This window comes from Paroedura picta, chromosome 4 (genome assembly GCF_049243985.1).
Source record: "Paroedura picta isolate Pp20150507F chromosome 4, Ppicta_v3.0, whole genome shotgun sequence".
Lineage (NCBI taxonomy): Eukaryota > Metazoa > Chordata > Lepidosauria > Squamata > Gekkonidae > Paroedura > Paroedura picta.
Window position 1 is genome coordinate 83,689,895 of NC_135372.1, and position 24,569 is coordinate 83,714,463.

The window sequence follows — 24,569 nt, forward strand, 5'->3', positions numbered from 1 at the left end:
ACATTTATTTTGCTCATTCTGTTGGTCATTGTGCTTTCTCTGTGACTGCCATAAAATAAAATAGTGTTCTTTATCTTTCCAAGAGTTCACATTCACTTTCAAACTTTCTTTATTCCTCAATGCAAAATTCTGATGATAAGGAGGCCAACAGATACATGAAGATTTGGGTATGTGTGTATGTTTTGTAATGCAGTTTATCTAATCCACTTTATATTCCAAAACATGTTTTGGCAGAAGATGTAGTGTTAGTCAAACAAGTTCCTTGAGTGAGCAGTAAAACTTTGATGGAGATTGAAGAATATACTGATAGACAAATTTCACCGTATGTGTGATCAACATGGCAGCACTTTTCTTAGTCAGTTCTACTGACAAAGGAGTTATGGACATGTCTACTCCCCTTTGAAGTTATCCCTTCCATCTAGCAAAGGACCATATTCCCGAGCACACTAAGTAGGACTAATCTTTTATCTTAGGTGTACAATGTCTTGTTTAGCTTTCTGAGTACAGTTTTTATCTCAAGAGTAGAATATAAGGACAACAACCAGCATGCTGCATTTCTGAGATGTGTCGCTGACAATCCATTTCAGTAGCTAACAGAAAATATTTAAACAAATCTTTATAAAATATGTAAACAAATCTTGTCACAATATGAGATAAAGGTTTGATATATGCTGTGTATCTCACAACAGCAAAAAATATGGAACTGCATGTTGTTGGAAGCTTTCATGTCTTGAATTATTGCAGCCCACATTTTAGAAATTTCTGCATTTAACTAGAGAACTGCATGAATTATACATCAGATACTTTTTGAAACATTTTCTGTAAGTGTATTGACAAATGTCCTTTCATTCTTGATGAAATGCATAGTAGTATTGCAACATTTTAAAGACAATTTGCTTAAGTTTTTATCCCATATGTTGCTTTTCCTTTAATGCATCTGCCTTTTCATTTTGTTAAACATAAACAGCTATGAATTTTTCTCATAGTCCCACAGAATAACATTGAAATGCTTGCTGTAGTAAGTACAAAGAGAATTGTCACATTAGAATAGGCCAACAGGAAGCATATGGTATTTATGTGTGTGTGTGTATGCAAACATACATGCATACAAACATATATACACACATACACATTTGCAGAATGTGAAATTTCAGATGCTGAGTAAATCTACTTCCTTGAAATCTTTAGTTTTCTTTATTGTTTTGTTTTCATCTCTGATTTTAGAGATAACTTTGAGAGGCTTTAAGGAGCATAAATAAATCAATAATTATATTTTCATATTTCTTTAAAATGATCTCAGAGCTCAGACAACTGAGAGCACGTGGAGAGACCTACTGGGGAGAGTTGCTGCTGACCAGGTGAGGCTATTGTTCTGCCTGGGTGAGGTGATTGCTGGGTAATTGTTGGGAGGCTTAAAACTCCTCACCAGAGGCAGAGCTCAGACAACTGAGAGCACGTGGAGAGAGCTACTGGGGAGAGTTGCTGCTGACCAGTACTTCCACTGCCTAGACATTCCAATGGACCTCCAGGACACTCATCCCATCATCTGCAGTGAGTGTGACATGATTGCCTTCCTCCCAGAAGACAAGATGGACTACAGCTGCCCCAAGTGTAAGCTGGTAAGACTTTTGGAGGAAAAGATTAGGGGATTAGAAAACAAAATTATTACTCTGACCCAAAGTAAGAAAGGGGAGGAGTTCGTAGTCCAGAGCTCTGCAACATGGAATAAAGAGAATAAAGAGAATACAACCAGTCCTGAAGAGGACAAGGAGATTGACCACAATAGGGAGCCTCTGCAGGCAGTTCGGAAAAAGACTGAACGGCGAAGGGCGAGACAGTTCTCGGGGCCTTTGGAGCTCCAGAATAGATTTCAGGCCCTTGCAGAAGAGGTGCAAGGGTCAACAAGGGAAGAGGTCCCAAAACAAACTCTAAGACAAAGGGAAGAGGCCACGGGGACAGAAGGAAATGGAGTTGAGAAGAAAAAAAAAAGGAGAGTACTGGTAATTGGAGACTCCCTGCTAAGAGGAATGGATCGCCATGTGGCTGGGCCCGACCCCCTAACCCGAGAGGTGTGTTGCTTGCCAGGGGCGAAAATTAAAGATGTTTCAGAAAGGCTGCCCAAACTCCTCAAATCTACGGATCGCTACCCATTTGTGATGGTCCATGTGGGAACGAATGACATGTCCCTGAATACCATCGCTACTATTAAAAAAGACTATCAAGATCTGGGGAGGAAGCTCAAGCAAATGGGGGCACAAGTGGTATTCTCTTCAATCTTGCCTGTTAAGGGAAGAGGAATGCGTCGGGAGAGGAAGATAATGGAGGTGAATCACTGGCTGCGTAGTTGGTGCCGGCAGGAGAGATTTGGTTTCTGGGACCATGGGATAGGCTTTCTTGAGGAAGGCCTACTAGCACCTGATGGACTGCACTTATCGAAACTGGGGAAGAATGTGTTTGGCAGGAACCTGGGGAGATTCATCAGGAGAGCTTTAAACTAAAGCCACTAGGGGAAGGAGACGATCAACATAGGGAGTGTATGGAAGGAAAACTATCGGAGGCAGCCCAACCGGCAAGGCCAGCTCATAGGGAACCAAAAGTAAAAGGATTCAGATGTCTTTATACTAACGCCCGAAGCATGGGCAATAAAAAGGAAGAGCTGGAACTTCTCATGCTGATGGAAAGGTATGATCTAGTAGGCATCACAGAAACTTGGTGGAATGATTCTCATGACTGGAATGTAATGGTGGATGGATATGAACTGTTCAGAAAAAACAGAATAGATCGAAGAGGTGGAGGAGTGGCACTGTATGTGAGGAAAGGGCTTACCTGTCAGGAAATTCTAGTGAAGGAGAGTATATCTACAGTGGAAAGCATCTGGGTGAAAATAAGCGAGGGGAAAACAAACAGTGTGGTGGTTGGTGTCTGCTACCGACCGCCTGACCAACGAGAGGATGTGGATGCTGCACTGTGTGAGCAGCTTGAGAAAATATCCAAACGGCAGGACCTTGTCATCATGGGTGACTTCAATTTCCCAGATGTGTGCTGGGAAACAAACTCTGCGAAGCATCCTCAGTCATGCAAGTTTCTGACCTGCCTGGCTGACAATTTCATTTATCAAATGGTAGATGAACCCACAAGAGGTTCAGCCATACTGGACTTAATACTGACCAACAGGCAAGAGTTGGTGGATGAGGTGAAGGAGGTGGGGACCCTAGGGGGAAGTGACCATGTCCTCATAGAATTCCTTTTGAGATTGGGAGCCAAGGAAGCTTGTAGCCAGACGCGGATGTTGGATTTTCGTAGGGCAAACTTTAATAAACTCAGAGATATGATGAGTGTCATACCATGGACAAGAATGCTGGAAGGGAAGGGAGCATGTGAAGGGTGGGCGCTACTCAAACAAGAGCTATTGCATGCTCAATCAATGACTATCCCAGAAAGACGAAAACACTGCAGGAGCTCTAAGAAGCCTATTTGGATGAACAGAGAACTTCAAGAGGAACTAAGAAAGAAAAGGAAAATGTTCAGGAAATGGAGGGAAGGACAGAGCTCTAAAGAAGAGTACCTACAGGTTACTAGGCACTGTAGATCAATCATCAGAAAGGCCAAAGCTGAGAGTGAGCTAAGATTGGCCAGGGAAGCGCATTGTAACAAGAAAAGATTTTTCAGTTACGTGAGGAGCAAACGTAAAGTAAAGGAGGCAATAGGCCCGCTGTTGGGTGCGGATGGACAAACTCTAATGAAAGATGCAGAGAAAGCAGAAAGGCTTAGTGCCTATTTTACATCTGTTTTTTCCCACAGGTCAAAGTGTTTAGGCACATCTAGAGATGGCTGTAGCCAAAGGATAGTGTCTGGGTGGCAGGTTAACATGGATAGAGAGGTGGTCGAGAGGCATTTAGCTGCACTGGATGAGTTCAAATCCCCTGGTCCAGATGAAATGCACCCGAGAGTACTCAAAGAACTTTCCAGAGAACTTGCACAGCCCTTGTCCATCATCTTCGGAACCTCTTTAAGGACTGGAGATGTCCCGGAGGACTGGAAAAGAGCAAACGTTATTCCGATCTTCAAAAAAGGGAGGAAGGATGACCCGGGAAACTACAGACCAGTGAGTCTGACCTCTGTTGTGGGGAAGATAATGGAGCAGATATTAAAAGGAGCGATCTGCAAACATCTGGAGGACAATTTGGTGATCCAAGGAAGTCAGCATGGATTTGTCTCCAACAGGTCCTGCCAGACCAACCTAGTTTCCTTTTTTGACCAAGTAACAGGTTTGCTGGATCGGGGAAATTTGGTTGATGTCATTTACTTGGATTTTAGTAAAGCTTTTGACAAGGTTCCCCATGATGTTCTGATGGATAAGTTGAAGGACTGCAATCTGGATTTTCAGATAGTTAGGTGGATAGGGAATTGGTTAGAGAACCGCACTCAAAGAGTTGTTGTCAATGGTGTTTCATCAGACTGGAGAGAGGTGAGTAGCGGGGTACCTCAGGGTTCGGTGCTCGGCCCGGTACTTTTTAACATATTTATTAATGATCTAGATGAGGGGGTGGAGGGACTACTCATCAAGTTTGCAGATGACACCAAATTGGGAGGACTGGCAAATACTCCGGAAGATAGAGACAGAGTTCAACGAGATCTGAACACAATGGAAAAATGGGCAAATGAGAACAAGATGCAATTTAATAAAGATAAGTGTAAAGTTCTGCATCTGGGTCAGAAAAATGAAAAGCATGCCTACTGGATGGGGGATACGCTTCTAGGTAGCACTGTGTGTGAACGAGACCTTGGGGTACTTGTGGATTGTAAACTGAACATGAGCAGGCAGTGTGATGTAGCGGTAAAAAAGGCAAATGCCATTTTGGGCTGTATCAACAGAGCCATCACATCAAAATCACAAGATGTCATAGTCCCATTGTATACGGCACTGGTCAGACCACACCTGGAGTACTGTGTGCAGTTCTGGAGGCCTCACTTCAAGAAGGACATCGATAAAATTGAAAGGGTACAGAGGAGAGCGACGAAGATGATCTGGGGCCAAGGGACCAAGCCCTATGAAGATAGGTTGAGGGACTTGGGAATGTTCAGCCTGGAGAAAAGGAGGTTGAGAGGGGACATGATAGCCCTCTTTAAGTATTTGAAAGGTTGTCACTTGGAGGAGGGCAGGATGCTGTTTCTGCTGGCTGCAGAGGAAAGGACACGCAGTAATGGGTTTAAACTTCAAGTACAACGATATAGGCTAGATATCAGGAAAAAGTTTTTCTCAGTCAGAGTAGTTCAGCAGTGGAATAGGCTGCCTAAGGAGGTGGTGAGCTCCCCCTCACTGGCAGTCTTCAAGCAAAGGTTGGATACACACTTTTCTTGGATGCTTTAGGATGCTTAGGGCTAATCCTGCGTTGAGCAGGGGGTTGGACTAGATGGCCTGTATGGCCCCTTCCAACTCTATGATTCTATGATTCTATGATTCTATCTAAATACAATAAATACATCTCAAAATTCTGAGAATCATTGCAGTAGTGAGAAGCATAAAGACCCTTTATAAACAGTGCCAAATAGACTGTTCTTCAAAAGAAGGATTTCATGCTTTCCTGACAAGCCCTGGGAGATTTGCATCATACAACACTGCATCATCTGGAATTGCTCGGTGAGCGATATCATAATTGGTTAAGGGGTAAGTGGGCAGAGAGTAGACGGGGCAGGTCCAGGTGAGGGGCCAGTCAGAAGGTATGAAGTGCCTTCTGATTGGCCCCTCACCTGGACAGACAGGAGCTACAGCCAGTTGGGTGAGGGGCCAGTCGGAAGGTGTGAAGTGCCTTCCAATTGGGCCCTCACCAGGACAGACCAGAGTTCCATCCAGTCGTGCCTCCTGACCTACCCACCCAGCCCAGCCAGGGGCCATCTGGAGACATCGCTGCCAGTCTGCTCCTGACCACCGCAGGGAGAGGAGATCAGTAGGGTTGCTAAGGGGGATGAGAAAAGAGGCTTGGACAGGCTGCACCAGCCCTTTTCACCCCAAGGCTGTCCTGTCATGTCCAACTCTAAATTGCCTCAGAACACTGACAGAGCTGGCAGGAGGCTGGTGAGTGTTCTCCCCCCTGCCCCTTCAGGCCTTCTGCAAAGGAGCCTTTGACAGCCCTTGACCGAGGGGAGGGAGGTGTTTACAAGGGCAACACAGGGGAGTCTGTGGGTATGGGAGTGGGCATTCCTTTGGAGGGGGGGGGGAATTTCTCCTGCCAAATGGCTGACAGGGAGGCCACAGAAAAGTCCTGCTCTGCCTGGAGGTTAGACACAGCCAAGCCATGTGTATTTCTTCTTTGCAACTCTCTGCAGATTTGAGGCCACTGCACAGCGTTCTGCAGATGAAACTGGATGCTGTTGCAGAGGTTCTTTTGTCTCCTGTTTCATCCTCAAAACAACCCTGTGCAGTAGGCCTCAAGTCTTTCAATTCAACAACAACCTGTATGGGAGGCCTTAAATGTTTGTTCTCTACCACAACCCTATCCAAAGTAGCACTTTCGGCCTGGGGAGCTGATCTTTATATACTATGCAGAAGAGCTGCAATTCCAGGAGCTCTCCAGGCCCCACCTAGAGGTTGGCCATGCATGGGTTGGAAATATTCCTGGAGTTTTGGAGGTGGGACTTTAAAATTGTACAATCTCAGAGTCCAGCCTTAAAATGAGCCATTTATGCCTGCATTTGGGAGGGAGTTGGCAGGTGTGCCCCTCCTGGGCTATGGTCAGCCCTTACCAGCAACTGTTTGTATTCTGGGGTGCAGACAGACAGACCAGCATCAGTCCTGTGAGTCTGGAAAGTGCAGGAAGACCTAAATAAATATTTACAGCCTGAAACTGTAAATAGTGAACAAGTAAATGGCTGGAGAGACATGGGAACTGAAATGACCTTTTCCAACCTTGGCCTGGCAAATAAAAAAACAGTATACAAAACCTTACTAATGTCAAGACTGCTGTGCACAGAGAGACTTCCTCTTAGGGTTGGTAGCTTCCATGTGAGGCTCTCTATCCCACCTCCCTCATAGGGAGTCTGATATGGGGAGAGGAAGGGAAGACGTTTGGAAAATGCTTTGAGACACCTGAGGCCTGCTGGGTCACTGCAGCACATTCCCAGTTCTCTCAGACCTCCCACAGCCCCACATCCCTCACAGGTTGTCTATTGTGGGGAGACAAAGGGAAAATGTGTTTGTAAACCACTTTGAGAAGCATAAGACACATTTCAGTGTCTGTGGCCTAATTCACACAAGAAGGGAAATGATGCAGAACTGGGAGGAATTGGATGTTATGTAATCTCTCCCTAAGAAGAGTCTCCAGTCTGATTTTCCCTTCACATATCTGAAGACATGGCCCTGGAAAGCTCATCTGTAACCACTATGCCACAATTCCCAAAGGTCAGTCCTCTCCCACACTCCCCAGGGGGAGGGGAGGGGGAACGGAGGTCTTCCCCCCGGGGCCAAAAGCACACCTGCAGCCTTGAGGAGGCTGCAGGTGTGCTTCTTGGCCCAGGAGGAAGGCCGCGCCACTCCTGGGCGGGGGGGGAGGAAGCCTTCCCCCCGGCCCCAAAAGCACACCTAGTGCATGTTGTATTTACAAGTACAACGGGCTTTAAATCTAGTACACATCATACATCCCCTGCATCATACAGCATTGCATATATGTAACCAGTAGTGGCATGACACATTGCTGTGATGTTCTTCCAATCCCTGAAAGTTCTATGGTAAAACCAGTAAGATTGGGGGGGATTGCTCCCATGTTACATTGACTGGAAGTGATGTAGGTTGCCATTCTCCAAGTAGTAGCTGGAAATTGCCTGGGATTACAATTAATCTCCAGGCAGCAGAGATCAGTTCCCCAGGATGAAATGGCCTCTTTGGAAGATGGACTCTATGGAATTATACCCAGTGAGGTTCCTCCCTTCCCCAACTCCCCAGACCCAGACCCTCCCACCCCCAATCCAGAGCTGGCAAACCTATGAATTTGTCTACTCCCCTATGCACTCCATATGAATTTATGCACTCCCTGTGCACTCCATTATACTCTCTTCAAAACACTGCCAGAGTAGAGAGTTCTGGATTTCTTTAGGAAGGTTATTCCACAGTTTGGAAGTAATTGCAGTTAAGCTCCTGTTCCTTGCCACTGACAATCAGGGCCCAGCTTAAGATCATAAACAGTAAAAGGGGCCTGTTCATGGGAAGCTGTTGTCCACAATTTATTTATTTGAATTTTAGGCTGCCCTCTCTGTGAGCAGGCAAGCACTTTGTGAATCCTGAGTTGTGGCCGTAAAGATAACCAACAATTTTAACTTAGCCTAAAAGCTAAATACCAACCAGTAGAGATAGCACAGAATAACCTACATTTGCTCCAATAGGAGACAGGCAGCAACATTCTACAGTAGCTGAAGCTTGACTCATCTTCAAGTGTAGACCTATCATATCACATCAGTGAGTCCTAGATGTTACAAACTTAATACTCAGGATAAATGAAACCTCCTTCCCCCCAGAATATAAATAGAATAGGGCTGCCGAAGCATTCCTGGACCTCAGTCTGCTCCTGGATAGGCATCAGGGTAGAGGGTTTTATGTATTCCATATAACACCTTAACATCGATAATACAGCTATGCCAGAAAAGATTTTTAAAAACCCCACAAGATCCAAACCACATACTAAGCACACCAGAGACCCTAGCAACACTGGTATCATTCCTGAGTATCATGCTACTGATGCCCCTGTGAGTGGCACACATATGAGTAGCACACAACTTCCAGTGCAACCATGACTCCCTGATGTCATGCAACCTCTGCCCACAGAAAAAGCATCAGAGTGCAGAGAAATGTGCTGTTGGTTCTATTATTCCCAAGAAGGCCAGTGGCATGAGCCCTAAAGGTAATGTCCCCTAGGGAGCTCTGCAGATGAGGTTTGAGTCCCTGTCTGCCACCCAGTTTCCTGGATGGAAACACAGAATCTATGGCAGCAAAAGGAACAACAAACTACTCTAGGAAAGGCTATTCCACCCCCCCTATCCTGGTTGCTCACTGGTGAAAAGCTCCCATTTGTAAAACAAAATAAAGATTCAGGCTTGGCAGGAAATGTCACGTGGCTCCTATGCTTTATCTTCCCAGGGACCAGCAGGCCTGATGGGTGGGGGGAGCTTGACTGATGTGTCGCTCAGACCCCAAGAGCGAGCCTGCTGGTGGGTTTTCTTTCCCATGTGTCTGTGGTCTGCTGGCTGTAGCATGGGGATGAGTGATATACTGGATATGTCCCATTTGTGTGCCTACTGCTCATTTAAATAAGTTGAATAAGAATAAAAGCTGTGGGCCCATTTATGCCAAAAATTTCAAGCGTGTGTGTGTGTTCTTTATTGCCACTTTATGGCCTAGCAATTGGCATAAGTTCTTCTCGTATGAAAAAAGACATTAGCTATATGGCAAAGCCATTCTCTAAAGCAGGGGTAGTCAACCTGTGGTCCTCCAGATGTCCATGGACTACAATTCCCATGAGCCCCTGCCAGCAATTGCTGGCAGGGGCTCATGGGAATTGTAGTCCACGGACATCTGGAGGACCACAGGTTGACTACCCCTGCTCTAAAGTATCGACATATTCAGCAGTTTATGAAGAACTTGTCCCCACTTCCTGCACTGAGGCTTACCTGGATTGTTCTCTTCATTTTGTTATTAAAGCATTTAATATCCCACCTGCCCATAGCATTTCTAGGATGCCTTACAATAGACTTCAGGTACAGACCACAGTAGAGTCATTTTCAATCTGGTTACACTTCCTAGTAGTTCTGATCACTAGGCACTAGTAATGCATCCATTGACTAGAGTTGACTAGAGTTTGTTACTTCCTTTAGCAAACAGCATTGCCAGAGCATAGTCATCACAGGCCTTGATGCCTATGATTATTACCTAATCCCCTTATCACCAATGGTAGATATAAACCCCTCCCCCCACATTAACAGACCTGGGCTTTTCATTTATTTTTTGCTAATTGTTAGGAAAATAACATTATAGAATTTTTAAATCTTAAAGTCATCTGAAATCATACAAAATACTAAGTGAGCATAGCGACTTCTTATCCTTTACCATGTAAGATAAGAATATTCAGAGCCCTCCTTCTTTTCAAAAAAGGCCAATTTCTTATGAAAATGTTCCTTGTAATTAATGTTCTCTTTTTCGTGTGCAAGCAAGTTGCAGAACTGTTAATTGCAGTGGGAGTACCTTTGACCATAAGTCTGGGAGAAACAAATGTAGAAATGTATGTAAGTACAAGTACAATTCTGTACAATATCTAAAAAGCCTATGAAAACATCAAACTGTAAAGTGAGATTAAGTTTAGGGAATGGCAGGTAATTGCATCCCTATGTCCCTGTGCCATGGTTTAATCACGCTACGAAAGGGAATCTGATGGAGTGAGAGATTGTTTTATATGCTAGAGGGAAATGGGAGCCTATAAAAAAAGGAAGCATCTGTACATATTCATGCAGAATCTTTCGTGACACAAAATTCAGAGAAAAATATTATTTTCAAGGTGTTAATTTCTAAAAATTAATATTGAACCCTGGGTGGGTGAGATGTCAAAGAACATTGGGAGATTCCACTCACTGATCACTTGGAAAATCAAGATTTGCACAACACCTGCCATTTTCTGACTGATTCCACATAAGGAATTTGCCCTTAGGACAGCCTCTTGTTCTCTCAGGTTTTAGTGCTGCTTCCTTATGATGTCGGCAGCAACCTGGAGCTCTCAAGTGGCTGGTGCAAGTTTTTGTCAAATTTGCTTTGTGATGAGGTGCTTCTCCATAGCTAGGCGGAAGTGTTAGTTTTCTTTTAAAAGTTTGTGTTTTGTGGCATTTCTTTATAGCAGCAGGGAAAGGCACTTAAAAAAACATTGGGGGCTCATGGGGGTTAGGAAGTTTGGGTCCCTGATACAACCGCTGTGCAGGGATTGGTGGCTTGCGGTGATTGACAAGCTGAGGGGTGGGGGAAGAAGCTCACATTGTTTACTCATGCTGCCTTATTGGGAGGCTAAAAGCTGCAATGAGGTGGCAAGAAAATGTGGGAGGGGTCTCCCATCAGGAAGCTTGCAAATATGCTGCTTCCAACCTTGTGTTTGCAAGCAGGAGGCAGTGTGAATTTTACACCTCTGTGTGGAATCAGCCTCTGTTACTGTCATATTTGCTGGGGACAGTTTAACAAAGGGGGAAAATGCTGTTACAAAGGAAAAATCACAGAATGACAGCATTAGGTTTGAAAAAAGATAACAACCTTGAAAAGCTGAACATTCTTATAATTAACCACTCCTCCAGAATATACGTCATTTTCCCACCTACAGTTCCGGTCTAAGCTTGGAAATTAAAAATGTGTGATTGTGTCCTCCTTCATTCCTCTTCATTTTAAAAAGTTGTTCAGAGTCTTTCCCTTTTTCTCATTTTTTAAAGCCGGTGTTCCCAATTTGTTTCTTCTATGACATTTTCTCACCATTTATAGATGATATAAATGTATAGACCATTCAGATGCAAAAAAGAGCATCAAGGTTGCATTAAACTAATAGGAAGAAATGGCACAAGGGAATTAAAAATGGTGTGAAAACTGAGACCCACATATTAAATCTACATAAGAAAGAAATGGAAACAAAATAAAGACCCCCCCTCTCCAAGAGAAATAGTGGGGCTGTAATATTTGATATAGTAAGTTGGCAACAGGGGCCACATTCCCACTCTCACCACCATTCTCTTAATTTTTATGATTTGAAGGCTATGCATAGAGCTATGGTAAGATCCCGTGGTCTGATTTTGGATGTTTCTGGAAATAGTATTAATTTGTTTTTTATTAGTTCAGCTCACTTGGCATCTTGGGGCAGTATACATGGAACATAGAACTGGAAAAAATATACTGTAACATTTGAAATCAATTGAAAAATGAGATATAACTGGTATATCATGACAGAGTACGGTCTATCAGAAGAGAAACATCAGGTCATTGGTGTTGCAGTTTCTTGGTAATTGGGTTGGATTTGGGTTCTTGTTGTTGGTTTTATGAGAGCCAGTTTGGTGTAGTGGTTAGGAGTGCGGACTTCTAATCTGGCATGCCAAATTCGATTCTGCGCTCCCCCACATGCAACCAGCTGGGTGACCTTGGGCTCGCCACAGCACTGATAAAACTGTTCTGACCGGGCAGTAATATCAGGGCTCTATCAGCCTCACCCACCCCACAGGGTGTCTATTGTGGGGAGAGGAATGGGAAGGCGACTAAGCCGTTTTGAGCCTCCTTTGGGTAGGGAAAAGCGGCATATAAGAACCCTTCTTCTTCTTCTTATCCAAAAGACTGCTAAAACAGCTCCAATAGGGCCTTGAGCTTGTTAGGGTGTTTATTCCACCAGGTTGGAGCCATGGAGGAGAAGGCTCTGGCTCTGGTAGAGGCCAGATGGATTTCTATGGAGCCAGGGATTACCAGGTTGTTGGAATATATAGAGCAAATCGATCTTCGGGGGGTATAGACAAACAGATGGTCCTTAAGGTATACATAACCCTGCCTACGTATGGCCTTGAAGGTGAGCACCAGGACCTTAAATCCAATCCAGTATTCAACTGGTAGCCAGTGCAGCTCCTGGTGTAATATATGCTCTCCATGGTGTTTGGGAGAGCAGTCAGGCAGTCTCATTTTGGACCAACTGTAATTTCCAGAGCACAGATAAGGTAATGCCTACATAGAGCGAGTAGCAGTCTAGAGGTGACCTTTGCATGGATCACTGTGGTGAGATGTTCTGGGGCATTCTCCACTTGGTGGAGATATAAGAATGCCAGCTGCACGACTCTTGTGGACTTCCATTGTTAAGGAAGTGTCAAGAGTCACGCCTATGTTTCTGACCAATTGCATTGTAAGTTGAGCAGTGTTCAGGCTGGGGAGATACACTTTCTGGTTTGACCCTTTCCCACCTGTCCAAAGGACTTACATCTTTGAGGGATTGAGCTTCAGGTAACTATACTGAAACCATTTTGCTACAGCCTCCAAGCATCTGACCAAGTAATCTGGGGAATCAGGTTGGCCTTCAATTAAAAGATAGGGTTGTGTATAATCTGCATAATGGGGACAACGCAAGCCACAGCTTTGGACCAGTTGGGCAAGAGGACCCATGAAAATTTTGAATAGTGTTGGTGAGAATATTGCTCTGTGTGGACCTCCAGATTTGAGTTCACAGTGTTGCAACTGATCCTCCCTGATTACCAGTCTTCGTTCTCAACCTTGGAGAAAGGAGAGCAGCCATTTTAGGGCTGGCCCCTGGATCCCTGCATTGATGAGGCAGTGAGCAAGAGGCTCATGATCAACTGTATAGAAAGCTGCTGACAAGGTCTAGCAGCTTTAGCAGTGCCAAACTGCCTTGGTCCAGCTGGTGCCAAAGGTCATCCATCAGGGCAGCCAGTGCTGTTTCCATCCCATGGCCAGGTCAGAAGCTGGATTGGAATGGATCAAGGACTGAAGGTTCATCCAGGTATGCTAGCAGCTAGTATTGCCTGAGAGGCTTTGATAAGTTTTTGTGACATGCTCTCCAGGATTTGAATCCAGACTAAAATTTCTGTGGGTGCAAAGGTTTCCAGCTGTGGACTGCAGTTTCCCTGCATTTCACCTCCTGCAACATACTGAAATCATAATCCTGCATTTTAAGGGGCACTTTGGCCTCCATGAACAGGGAAAGGGGGGAAATTCTGCTCTCTTGGAGGAAATTCTTGCAGCCAAGGAAATGTTTAATCTTCATCCAAATGCAGAATTCAAATCTATTGATTAGAGCAGCCCTTTTCAACCTTTTGACCATGAAGGAGTCCCTGAAAAGATGTTTCAAGTTTTGAGGAGTCCTGAAAATGATGCCAGCTGGCCACACCTCCCTGCCATGCCACCAGAAGTATCATATCACCAGAAATGACATCACCACTTGCATTAACAGGCAGGCTTGTTAAGGGACTGGTTTCCTAGCTTGTGTTTGAGTCCATTTAGGCAGGAGGGGAAAGGCCATGGACCCCCTTCAGAGCTCCCACGGACCTCTGTGTGTCCCTGGACCCCTGGTTAGGAATCCCTGGATTAGAGAGAGCTATTGGATAGCTACCATGTTTTTCTGCAGGATATCACGCTCTTCTCCGGTAAATATTGATGTCATCCAGTGTTTATAGGAGTAGAAAAATCAGGAATGTCAGAATATAATTTATCAGTGAAAACAGCATGACAATAATGTAAAGATCCTCAAAAGAAGAAACATATACATGTTTTCTGAAAGATTCTAAATATTTTAGTTTATTAAGAACAATGTTTCTGAAAATGTTTGCCTGCTTTTGACTACATTTTTCATAGCAAAAAATAAATAAATATCAGCTAATTTATGCAAGACAAATCAAAGGCAGACCAGATAATTTCCTTCTGATATCCTGTCTGCATCTTTGCTGAACAGCAGAGAGTTTAATTTCATATTAAAAATTGTGTTATGACAAAAATCTCCACTGTGCCAGCATGTTGGTGCAGATGTGTGTGCAATCAGCATCTGAAATTCAGACATCACCAAATTACTGCTGTGGGTTTTCTTTTTTTTTCCCTGTTCATTCTTGAGAGGGCTTCTAAGTTATTCTTCTGTGCAAATTATGTCACTTGAGAATACCCTAAATGAAGTTTACATGGATTAAAAAAATATTTTTGCAGAAAGGAGGGGAATGGGAATAGATGAACAGATGGGAAAGGAGATGGGGAAATAGAGGGAAAGTCTAATTGGGTAATTGAAGCTGAGAGGCTATTAGAGTTGACCCAGTGGTCTATTGGCATACACCACCGAGACTGGAGTGTGAGTCTGAGGTCACTCTCTTTTTTGCAGGCTCACAGGGGCTTAGAAACATTGCAAAGGCAAAATAGTTCAACATTTAATAACTTAATGATAGCTTAAAGCCAATATAGAGGGCAGACTAAGAATTTACTTAAAGAGAGAGTTGACGGAAGCATGAACATTGGATGAGACCCAAATCAGATGTGCCTGGTTGGTTTGTTTTTAAGCCAAAAGTAATCTCAATGAGGATCCAAACAACACATTGCATGTCATTGCCACTGGGACTTAAATCCATATAATAGCTGTGAACCCAGTTCAGAAGCTCCACAAGGACCATACTTGTATGAGTACTGTGGTGCAGGGTTTTCCCAGCCTGAAACAACCCCAGGGGCCATTATTTGCTTTGTTGAGGGGAATGTTTGCAAGTACACCCCCCATTGCAGGCCACTTCAGGTCAGGAAAACAGAGGTGGGGGGAAGCAAAAGCTGCTACTCCCCCTGTGTCACAGCCCAGGTAATTTGCTCCCTAACCCCACTATCATTGACAGCAGAGGATAGGATGGGTTAAACTATATATAGAACAATACAGGCTAGATATCAGGAAAAGATTTTACACAGTCAGAGTAAATCAGCAGTCAAATTGATTGCCTACGGAGGTGGTGATCCCCCCCTCACTGGCATTCTTCAAGCAGTGGCTGGACAGATACTTATCCTGGATGCTTTAGGCTGATCCTACTTTAAGAAGGGGGTTGGACTAGATAATCTGTGTGGCCCCTTCCAACTCTATTTCTATGATTAATGCAGTGCTTCAGGTCCTTTCAGATCGTAGGGTAAACTGCACATATTGGGAGGATTCCTAGTGGCAAACAATCCTGATACACATGCTTTTTATGATCCTGGTAGAAGAGGAAGAAGAGTTGGTTTTTATATGCTGCTTTTTTCTACTAGGAGTCTCAAAAGCAGTTTACAATCACTTTCCCTTTCCTCTCCCCACAACAGACACCTTGTGAGATAGGCAAGGCTGAGAGAACCCTGATATTACTTCTTAGACAGAATAGCTCTATCAGGCTTTGTGATGATCTCAAGGTCACCCAGCTGGCTGCACATGAAGGAGCGGGGAATCAAACCCGGTTCATCGGATTAGAAGCCGCTGCTCTTAACTATGTCACCACACTGGGTCTTGACTGTAATGGCTGAGAAACCGTGTGTGAGAAACCTGTGTTTTTGCAAGCCAAGCAACTGACACTAATTTGAAGATACCTGAAATATCAAAATGCGTTCCTTTCACCGTCATGCCAAAATCAATGGAGTGGGAAATGTTCTTTGATCTTCAGATTAATATGTATCTTTTCCTAAAATAGGCAGTCAAGAAGCAGAGACAGTCCAACACTTAAGCATCAGTTAGCAACAGAGACTTTTCAGTTGCATGCTTTCTGGAAATGCTCTGCAACAGCAAATGTGTTCCTGTATAGCTTCCTAACTCTAGCTGTCACATTCCGTGACCTATAGAAAGAAGGGAGGGGGGCTGTCTCTGCCGATCTCTGATAAGATATGTATTTTAACTGTCTACACAGAAATGCAGTTAAATTCGGAATCTGTCCCTGCTGGGCCTGAGACACATTAGTATTCTATTGGCAGTTGCCTATAGGTAGTAATATTGTTTTGTCCATAACCAGAGGGAACAATCATACTAAGCTGTTCTCCAGCTATAAACCAGGCAAGTAATTGGGTTTAATTTTAATTTTTGTAATAGCTTTAAATTAATAGAAGCAGCTGCTGCCACAGTGTGTGGGTGTCCTTTTCCAGCAGGCATGGAACAAAATGTAGAAAAGAGTAAACAATGCTGAGTCTAAGACTAAGGTTAATGCAAGAAGTAAGCACTATTTTTTTCTTATCAAAAATTAGGTTGGCCATATTTCTAGTATCCTGTCTCCTTGGGTTTTCTCTTTCCTGCTTTTCCTTTTTATTTCTCAGATAAGATCTAAATCTGATTGGCCTCCTGTATGTAAAGATATCTTATTGGGACTGAAACACTGACTTTGCTTCTCCATTTGACTTGGGAACAGATTGGCACAGACAAAGTGTACTAACAATAAATTAACAGCTCATGAGTCCCATTACAATTATATTAAAGGGGAACTTATGTTTTGAGTTCAGAGTCTAGGCTGCATTTCCAGGATATCATCTTATGGAGGAAGAAGAGGAATTATTTTTACATTCCACTTTGCACTGCCTGAAGGAGTCTCAAAGCAACTTACAATTGCCTTCTTTTTCATTCTCACAGCAGACACCCTGAGAGGTAGGTGGGGCTGAGAGAGCTCTGACAGAACTGCTCTGTGAGAACAGCTCTAACAGGACAGTAACTAGCCCAAGGTCACCCAGGTGGCTGCGTGTGTAAGAGTGGGGAATCAAACCCAGCTCTGTATATAGAGGTTGCTGCACTTAACCACTACACTAAGATGGAAGATCCTAGATAGTGCAATGTCAATAAAGGCAAAATGAGTGATAAAGCATTTGATTTTGAAGAGTAAATGTGAGCAAGCAAATATATAAACATTGAATTAATAGTACTCTCAGGCTTGGTTTGTATAGACAGGAGATTGTGGTGGCATAGTCTTGAAGTGGCCTATACCACTTCAGATTTTGGGGGTAGAGATCTGTATTTTCACTTTACCTCATATAAAAAATAAAACAAAGGCCTGAAATTAAAAATAGCTCATCAAGGAGAGAGGTACTCTGGCTCTTCCTGTGCTGTGCTAGCTGTAGCCATCTACCCCGATTTATTAATGTAGAGGAAACATATGATTCCATCGCTGTGTGTAGTAACATGGTCCCATTTTGTCACCTCAGCTCTCTGCCACTTCATTGGCTGCAAGTGTAGATCGAGTCTTCAGACATCTCCAATGAAAGGTTAAATAAAAATGATGAAAACAGCAAAAACTTTGTGCTGGTAGCCAATGAACAGCAATAAGCTCTTTCTTATACTTTTAACTCTTTCTGATCAATGCACTTGCTTTCTTATTTTCACTCTCTTTGCCAATTGGAAGTAAATGCAGTTCTGCACTTTGCCAACAGTCAGTTTAAACTTCCATCACACTTTGAAGCCTGGAAGTAACAATACATTTACATGTATCCATTTAATCTGCTTGATTTGAGATCCAATGAGGGATGTCTGATAGCATGCCAGGGTAAGAGTGAGTGGTGGTAGAAATAAGATATTATAGGAACCTGTTAGTTTAGGATGTTTTATGAAAACAGCTGGTTGTAATTTTTGCTCTAATTCAAAATCAACAGTTATTTTTCTTCCACCCCTTTCTCTAGGTTTTTTTTAACAGCAAGATGCTCGGCACTATTTAAGTTATATACAAAGACCCACAATAAAGAGTGAATCCCTTCATGCACTGGCATTCAAGGGACAGAGAAATAAGGTCACATAATATGTAACTTTTATATTGGTTCAAATTAATTGTATCACTGGCTCTTTATTATGTTTCCTCAGGAAGATTTTGGTTTTGCTGCACATACTCCCTAACTACTGCTAATTGGCAAAGATCATTTTGAATAACGTGGTTTCTGTTCCCCATTTCATATATTATTATCCTAATAAAAGACAAAGCCTGATCTTTTGCAGTTGTTTGTTTTTAGAACTATTACAGTAGAACACAATAATACTGCAATGTCTGTAAATCATATTATGCTTTCCTCACCATTGTTGCCTGACTGTAGCTTACTTTGGCTGTAAAGATTATGAGACCTGTTTATAATATTGCTTAATTTAATAACCTACTGTCTGTAGGATGACAACATGTTTTTGCCAAATAGGATGGGAGAATTTTTGTATTTGATTACAAGACTCCTATGGAGTCTGGCCAGATAGATAAAGGTAGATGGAGAGACCTCATCTATAGCTAAGCAGCCTAGGGAATGAATCTTATTCACCCTCTCAAGACTGCTACTTAATTGCATTACATATTGGTGGAAGTGCAAAAGATACACCACAGACTAAGGTTCTCTTATTCAGATTAAATTTGGGAGCTGTAGCTTTGGATGATCTCCCTAGTGTGATTTTCATTTCATTATTTCTTTAGTATACTTTCTTCCTACATTCTCTTTATTGAAACTGAACATACATTTATAATTGTCTTTTTATAACAGTTTTTAAAAATAGAGTACATAGTTAATATATACATTATTTAAAAAGAACTAATAAAGAAAGAAGATTAAGATTTAAAAAAGAACCCTTCTGTGGTTACGAAAGGTATATGAAGTTACCTTATTCAGAAAGGAGCTATTTGTGTTTGAGGTAATACCCTTTTATTGAGTGATAGGGATCCTAATATTACAAAGGCAGTTGCAAAATGTATTTCCATCCTTATGTGCGGTGCGGGCTTACACGTTCCGCCGTTTGGCGGGGTGGACGGCGATCGGGGAGAAGACGCGGTGGCTCGGGCTGCGGCTGGAGCCATCAGGCGCGCTGTCAGCAGCAGCAAACTCAGCACACGGAGGCGGAGCATCAGCATTGGATGCTGCCTGGGGCTTTCCCACCTCTCTGCTGGCCGTCGGGCAAGTCCACACCCTCCCGTTCCTGTTTGGACATTTATTGTTAAAAATTTTTTTTTTCAATGCTTGTTGTCCGTCACAGCGGGGTATGCGCATGAGAGGAGCCGATTTCAAGGGGAGCCGGTGTGTGATTGGACTCCCCGAGGGTCGGGGCCCCCCTTAAAGGGGGTGGTAACGAGCAATGGAATGCCCAACACGGTGGGCAGTGCTGCTTGTCAATGACCGGACAACTAAAAAGATGCAGCCAAGGAGATTTGCGCCCTTTGACCGTCTTTACGGGTTGTCTCCCATCTTAGGGTCCCAAGTAGAGGATCACGTATTCCCAGTGGGGATCATGACGTGTCCTTTACATGGGAGAGGGGGCAGCCGGCGGGCTGCTTAAAATTGGTTCCTCCCATGCCGCGCCAACCCTCCGGTGGGAGGTTTTGTGTTATAAATAAAAGCTGTGGCCAAAACTTAAGCCAAAAGAGCTACTAGTCGTGTCTTCTTACTGCCTACACTGTCCTCCTGCCTGCCAATGTTCTTTAAGCAACAGGCTTAAGCAATTTCACTGCCTAAGATCTATGTATCAAGGATAAAAGAAAAGTGAGTCAGATATTTAAGCAATTCTAGGTGCCCAAATCATCAACATGTTGAATGTGGGAGAAAACTATTTGTTCATTTGATGACTGAATCCTGAACCAAGACCTTTCCTACATGGGAATTAGGCCTGGGCTGGTGCTCTTCTGGTTGCAAGGCTAATTCCTGCTTCCAGATGATGTTGGCACTGGCCATGGCAGAACATAGTGTGCTGCCCTAGCTGGGTGCACTCAGGGGCAGTCCAGGTAGCTACATTCTTGGCTGGTAAGCAAAGACCAAATAGCAAACTGAGTAGCAGAGTAAGAGTTCAGTATGGGTCTTTGCCCTAGCTGTGGCAAGCCAAAGTCCAAGGGAGAGCTGAAGGAGGAAACAAGAAGCAAGTTGAAGTCAGGAACTGAGGAAGCAGAGCCCCAAACCAAAACAAAGTCCAAATACCAAAGTGGTAGTCTAAGAAGCCATAGCAGAAGTCAGGAAACCGGAGATCAGTTGGGCAGAGCTTTGCTGAAGCAAAGGTAGGCCAGGAACCAGAGTCAAGGGAGCAGGTAGACTTGTGCACATGTTACACCCATGCTGAGGGCGAGCTCTGCCTTGCTTAAGTGCAGCCTGGCTAAGTGGCTGCACCTGGGAACTCAATCATCATCTGTTGAAACAGCCTCAGCTGGGCTTCATCTAGTTTGACAGCGAGCCTGGAGCCAGGTGCTTCTTCTACATTCTGTGAAGTCTGCCCTCCGCTGCCTTCTACATTCTGGGCAGTCCTGCGGTGCAGGCAGGGTCAACATTGAGTCTGCTGGAGGCACCAGTCTGTTCCTGTGGGTCAGAGCTTAGATCATGCTGATCTCTCTCCTTTGCCTGTTCTGACAGCCTTGAAGGCAGTGCTGGCTGCACCAATTGATCGGCTGCACCTGTGGCAATGACTTGGAGGCTAGGGGTGGGGCAGGTCTGGAGGCCTGATATGCGGATATCTCCATGTTCCCTTTTTTTTGCCTCTGGGGTCAATGGGGCCCAGGGTAGGGCAGGCACATGTTGAAGGGGATGAGCTGGGCCATCTAGGCTCAGCTCCTGCCCTGACTACAGTGTCTTGGGAGGGACAAAAAATGCCCTAGTCAGCTTCACAGCATTATGCAGTACTGTGTAGCCGACTGGGGCATTTCTGTGCTGCTGTGGAGTGTGTTGGAACCTTGCCGCCCTGGGTGCCTCATCTGGAGGCAGAAATCCAGTGCAGATGGTGTGCCCTGGCGAAAATGGTCCTACCTGTGGATGCCAGAAGCGGTGGGGCAAACTGCCCTGTTGCAGACCCCTGGTGGCAGCCCAGCATGGTGTCACAAATGCTGGAAATGTACAAGTGTTCTCTCTTCTGCTCTGTTTTAATTTATTGAAACTGTAGTCACATTTTACTCTTTTGCTTAGCATAACATTAAATGATGTTAGTGAGACAAGTCTGGGATATATCTGGGTATACTTTGTCTTTGTGAGAGTTTTGAAAATACTACAAAACTTTTATAATGTTCCTTCCTTTGATGGGCGAGGGACTTGCTGTTGTTAAAAAAGAAAACAATGATGTAAGGTCAGATGCAATACAGAGATGGCAGGGGGATCTGAAAATGATAACATGAAAACATGGTCAGGAGGCAAGCCATTTATAGCTTCCAAAGCCTAATTTGAACAAAATAACTATGGATCACATCTGTAAACTCCTCCTTCCTATAATTTAGCAGAACCTAAAATGACCTGGCTTTTGACAGGTATCTCCCAGAAATCTTGTTCTGTTTTTTAGCATTGCTAATCAAAGTTAGCATCAAAATTGTTTAGAAATAGGCTTCTTTTTCTTAACACCATGTCATTGACTCTATTCCATTTGCCCTGAAATATAATTCTGTTGAGTTCACTGATAAAGTTTAGTTTGTGGATTTTGATTGTGGTCTTTGTCTTTATCTTTCAGGCAGAGGCTGCCACCCAAAAATGTGTATTACTACCGCTGTCCTGATCACAGGAAGAACTACGTTATGTCATTTGCTTTTTGCTTTGATCGGGAGGAGGATATGTACCAGTTTGCTTACTGTTACCCATATACATACACTCGGCTTCAGCACTATCTTGATAATTTGCAGAAGCGGAATATAGACTACTTCTGCAGAGAGTTTCTGGGATGCAGTGTGGTAAGTAGTAATCATACACAAATATTTCCTTGTAGATTGTTCCAAATGGTATATAGTAACATTCATCATCAGTGGGAGGGAAAGCAGCATGATATAGCCCAATCTTGGAAGGGAGACTGCCAAGGAAGACTGCAGAGGAAGGCAATGACAAACCACCTTTGCTTCTCGCTTGCCTTGAAAGTCACTTGCTGGGGTCGGAAGTTGGCTGAGACTTGATGGCATTTTACACACACACATCATCATCTTGATCTTCAGTAAGGGATTTTCAAAACATGTATATGTGCTTTACGGCTGTCAAAGATATGACAGTGCATATAATGTTGCTACATAGTGTATATAGTAGAATGATTTTGATAAAACAATAGTAATTTTTGTATACAGTAGCCTACAAAAGTTAAATAGAAGGAGGAAGAACTTTGTGGCTTGAATTTTATTGATACTATATATATGCATGATCTCTTCCAAAAATAGCATTTAGAGGGGCATTTTGGGTTGCAGTAGGATGGGAGCAACAACAGGTTTGTTCTGTAGGTAGAAATCCTTCTGCTCATAGAAATGCTCCATTGGATCCAAGCTGTTGGCAAGGATTCTTAAACTGAGATTAAAAAAAAATCAACTCCCCCTTTCTTGGCAGATATGTATATTATGTTGAAATAATTTCTGTACTTTCCGTTCTATCTGATATTATCTGAGATATATCTGCAAACTGTAAAAACTGATTATGTTCAAAATATCACACTGAAATTTCATTAGCTCTGCATTTTGGCTGGAATTCAAAGAGCTACAGGCTTATGTAAAGGGACTGTACTAGGCTGAGGAAATATTTGTGTGAATAGCTGCCCCCATCCTTGTCATAGCATAAACATCTTTTCAAACATCCTTTCCCTCAACAATGTGCCTAGCAGCAAGGCTGCTACTTAAGGAATGTTAAGATAAAATTCCATAGGACTGACAGAACTAACTATATGTATTTGGATCTTGCCCACTACAACTGTCTTTTTATTTAACAAGCATATTTTATGGTAGAGTATATTTGTAGCAACAGTCCACCATCACTATTAGTGGAGGATCTCTTTCTGGGATCACCATAAATGGTGAAATTTGCAAATTCTGGGACTACAAGATAACTGGGATAAGGTAACAAGATAACTTGGATAACAAGAACAACAATTTTTACAAAACTGAATGATGTAATGATTATGTGGAAGCCAAGGATCAACGGCACAAAATTACTTGTAATTTTGTCATCATAATAATGCTCTCTTCCCCACAAAATGATTGATCCTTACTCATTGTGGAGTCTTTGCAAAGAGTTTAATGAGTTTAAAATTTCTCTGACTGGTAATAGTTTGACCTTTTGATTTAAATATTTAATACTGTCTTATTTATTTATTGCATTTGTATACAGCCCTCCCCTGAGGCTCAGGGCAGTTTGCATAAAACGTAAGGAACAGGAACATTACAGAAAAATCAGTAACCATAAGAAACAATCAAACAATAATAAACAGTAGGAACAGTACATTTATAACCACAACATACAAATGGACCCATATTTGGTTGATTCAGGCATTGGATTTCATGGGAGGAAGGCTCAGGGGCTCAATCAAATAAAAGCTGAGGGAGCAGGCTCAGCTTTGAGATATTGTAGAGGGCTCTTGAGAGGAGGGGAAAGGAGGCAATTTTACATGTGTGAATTCTAGAATCCAGTGGCATTTAAAAAAATAATTCTTCTGTAAGCTCTTTTGGGGGGATGTTTGCTGCTATTAATGAAGGCTTCAACTACTGTTTATGATTGCCACTATATTGCAATAAGGCATTTCTAATTATAACAGTTGTTTATAGTGAGCAGATCTAACGCTTTTGGTGGGACCGCCCCGACTTTGGAGCATCTGCCCCGCCTCCCTTAACATTCTCAAAATGTACCAATTTATAAAAATAAATATTTTAAAAATGTTTTTGGCCACACCGTGCCACATGGAGTGGGGGGAAGAGAGAGAGAGAAAAAGGTGCCTCCTTTCCAATCATGCAGCACTGGCGTGGGCTGCGGGAATGAGGTAAAAGGGGGCGGGGGTAGAGGCGGCGAGTGTGAGTTGGTGAAGGAGGAGGAGAAGAAGGAGGCGGCACCCGAGGAATTCGCTGGTGAGGGGGCAGCGGGGGAGCAGTACCCTCCGCCACCACCAAACTCACTGGGGAGGGTAGGGGGTGGGGGGATTGTCCGCTGCTTTATACCACAAAAAAATGTATACCACAAAAAACCATTGTGGAGTGAGTCACCACAAATCCCAAGTGCTTGTATAACTATCCAAACAGTTCCTTGAAATAAATATTACTGTTTCAGGCTACCATTCACTGAAGCTTGGGTATTCTGGAGGCTATTTTGTAAATGGAAAACATTCCCTCAGATAACTATTGTATGCATGTGACCATGGTAATTGACATGTTAGTGTATTTGTCCATATATGTTT

The 24,569-nt window shown here is 43.3% G+C and overlaps 1 protein-coding gene across 3 annotated transcripts in view; it reads left to right on the plus strand.

Annotated features, from left to right (window-relative positions):
- The window catches only part of BEND5 (BEN domain containing 5), a 1,107,701-nt gene that overhangs the window by 345,195 nt on the left and 737,937 nt on the right, over nt 1-24,569 (plus strand). For all 3 annotated transcript variants that reach the window (XM_077333807.1, XM_077333806.1, XM_077333809.1), the window contains exon 5: nt 21,888-22,104. In XM_077333807.1, the coding sequence (XP_077189922.1) occupies nt 21,888-22,104 (217 nt within the window). The remainder of the gene's footprint in view (nt 1-21,887; nt 22,105-24,569) is intronic.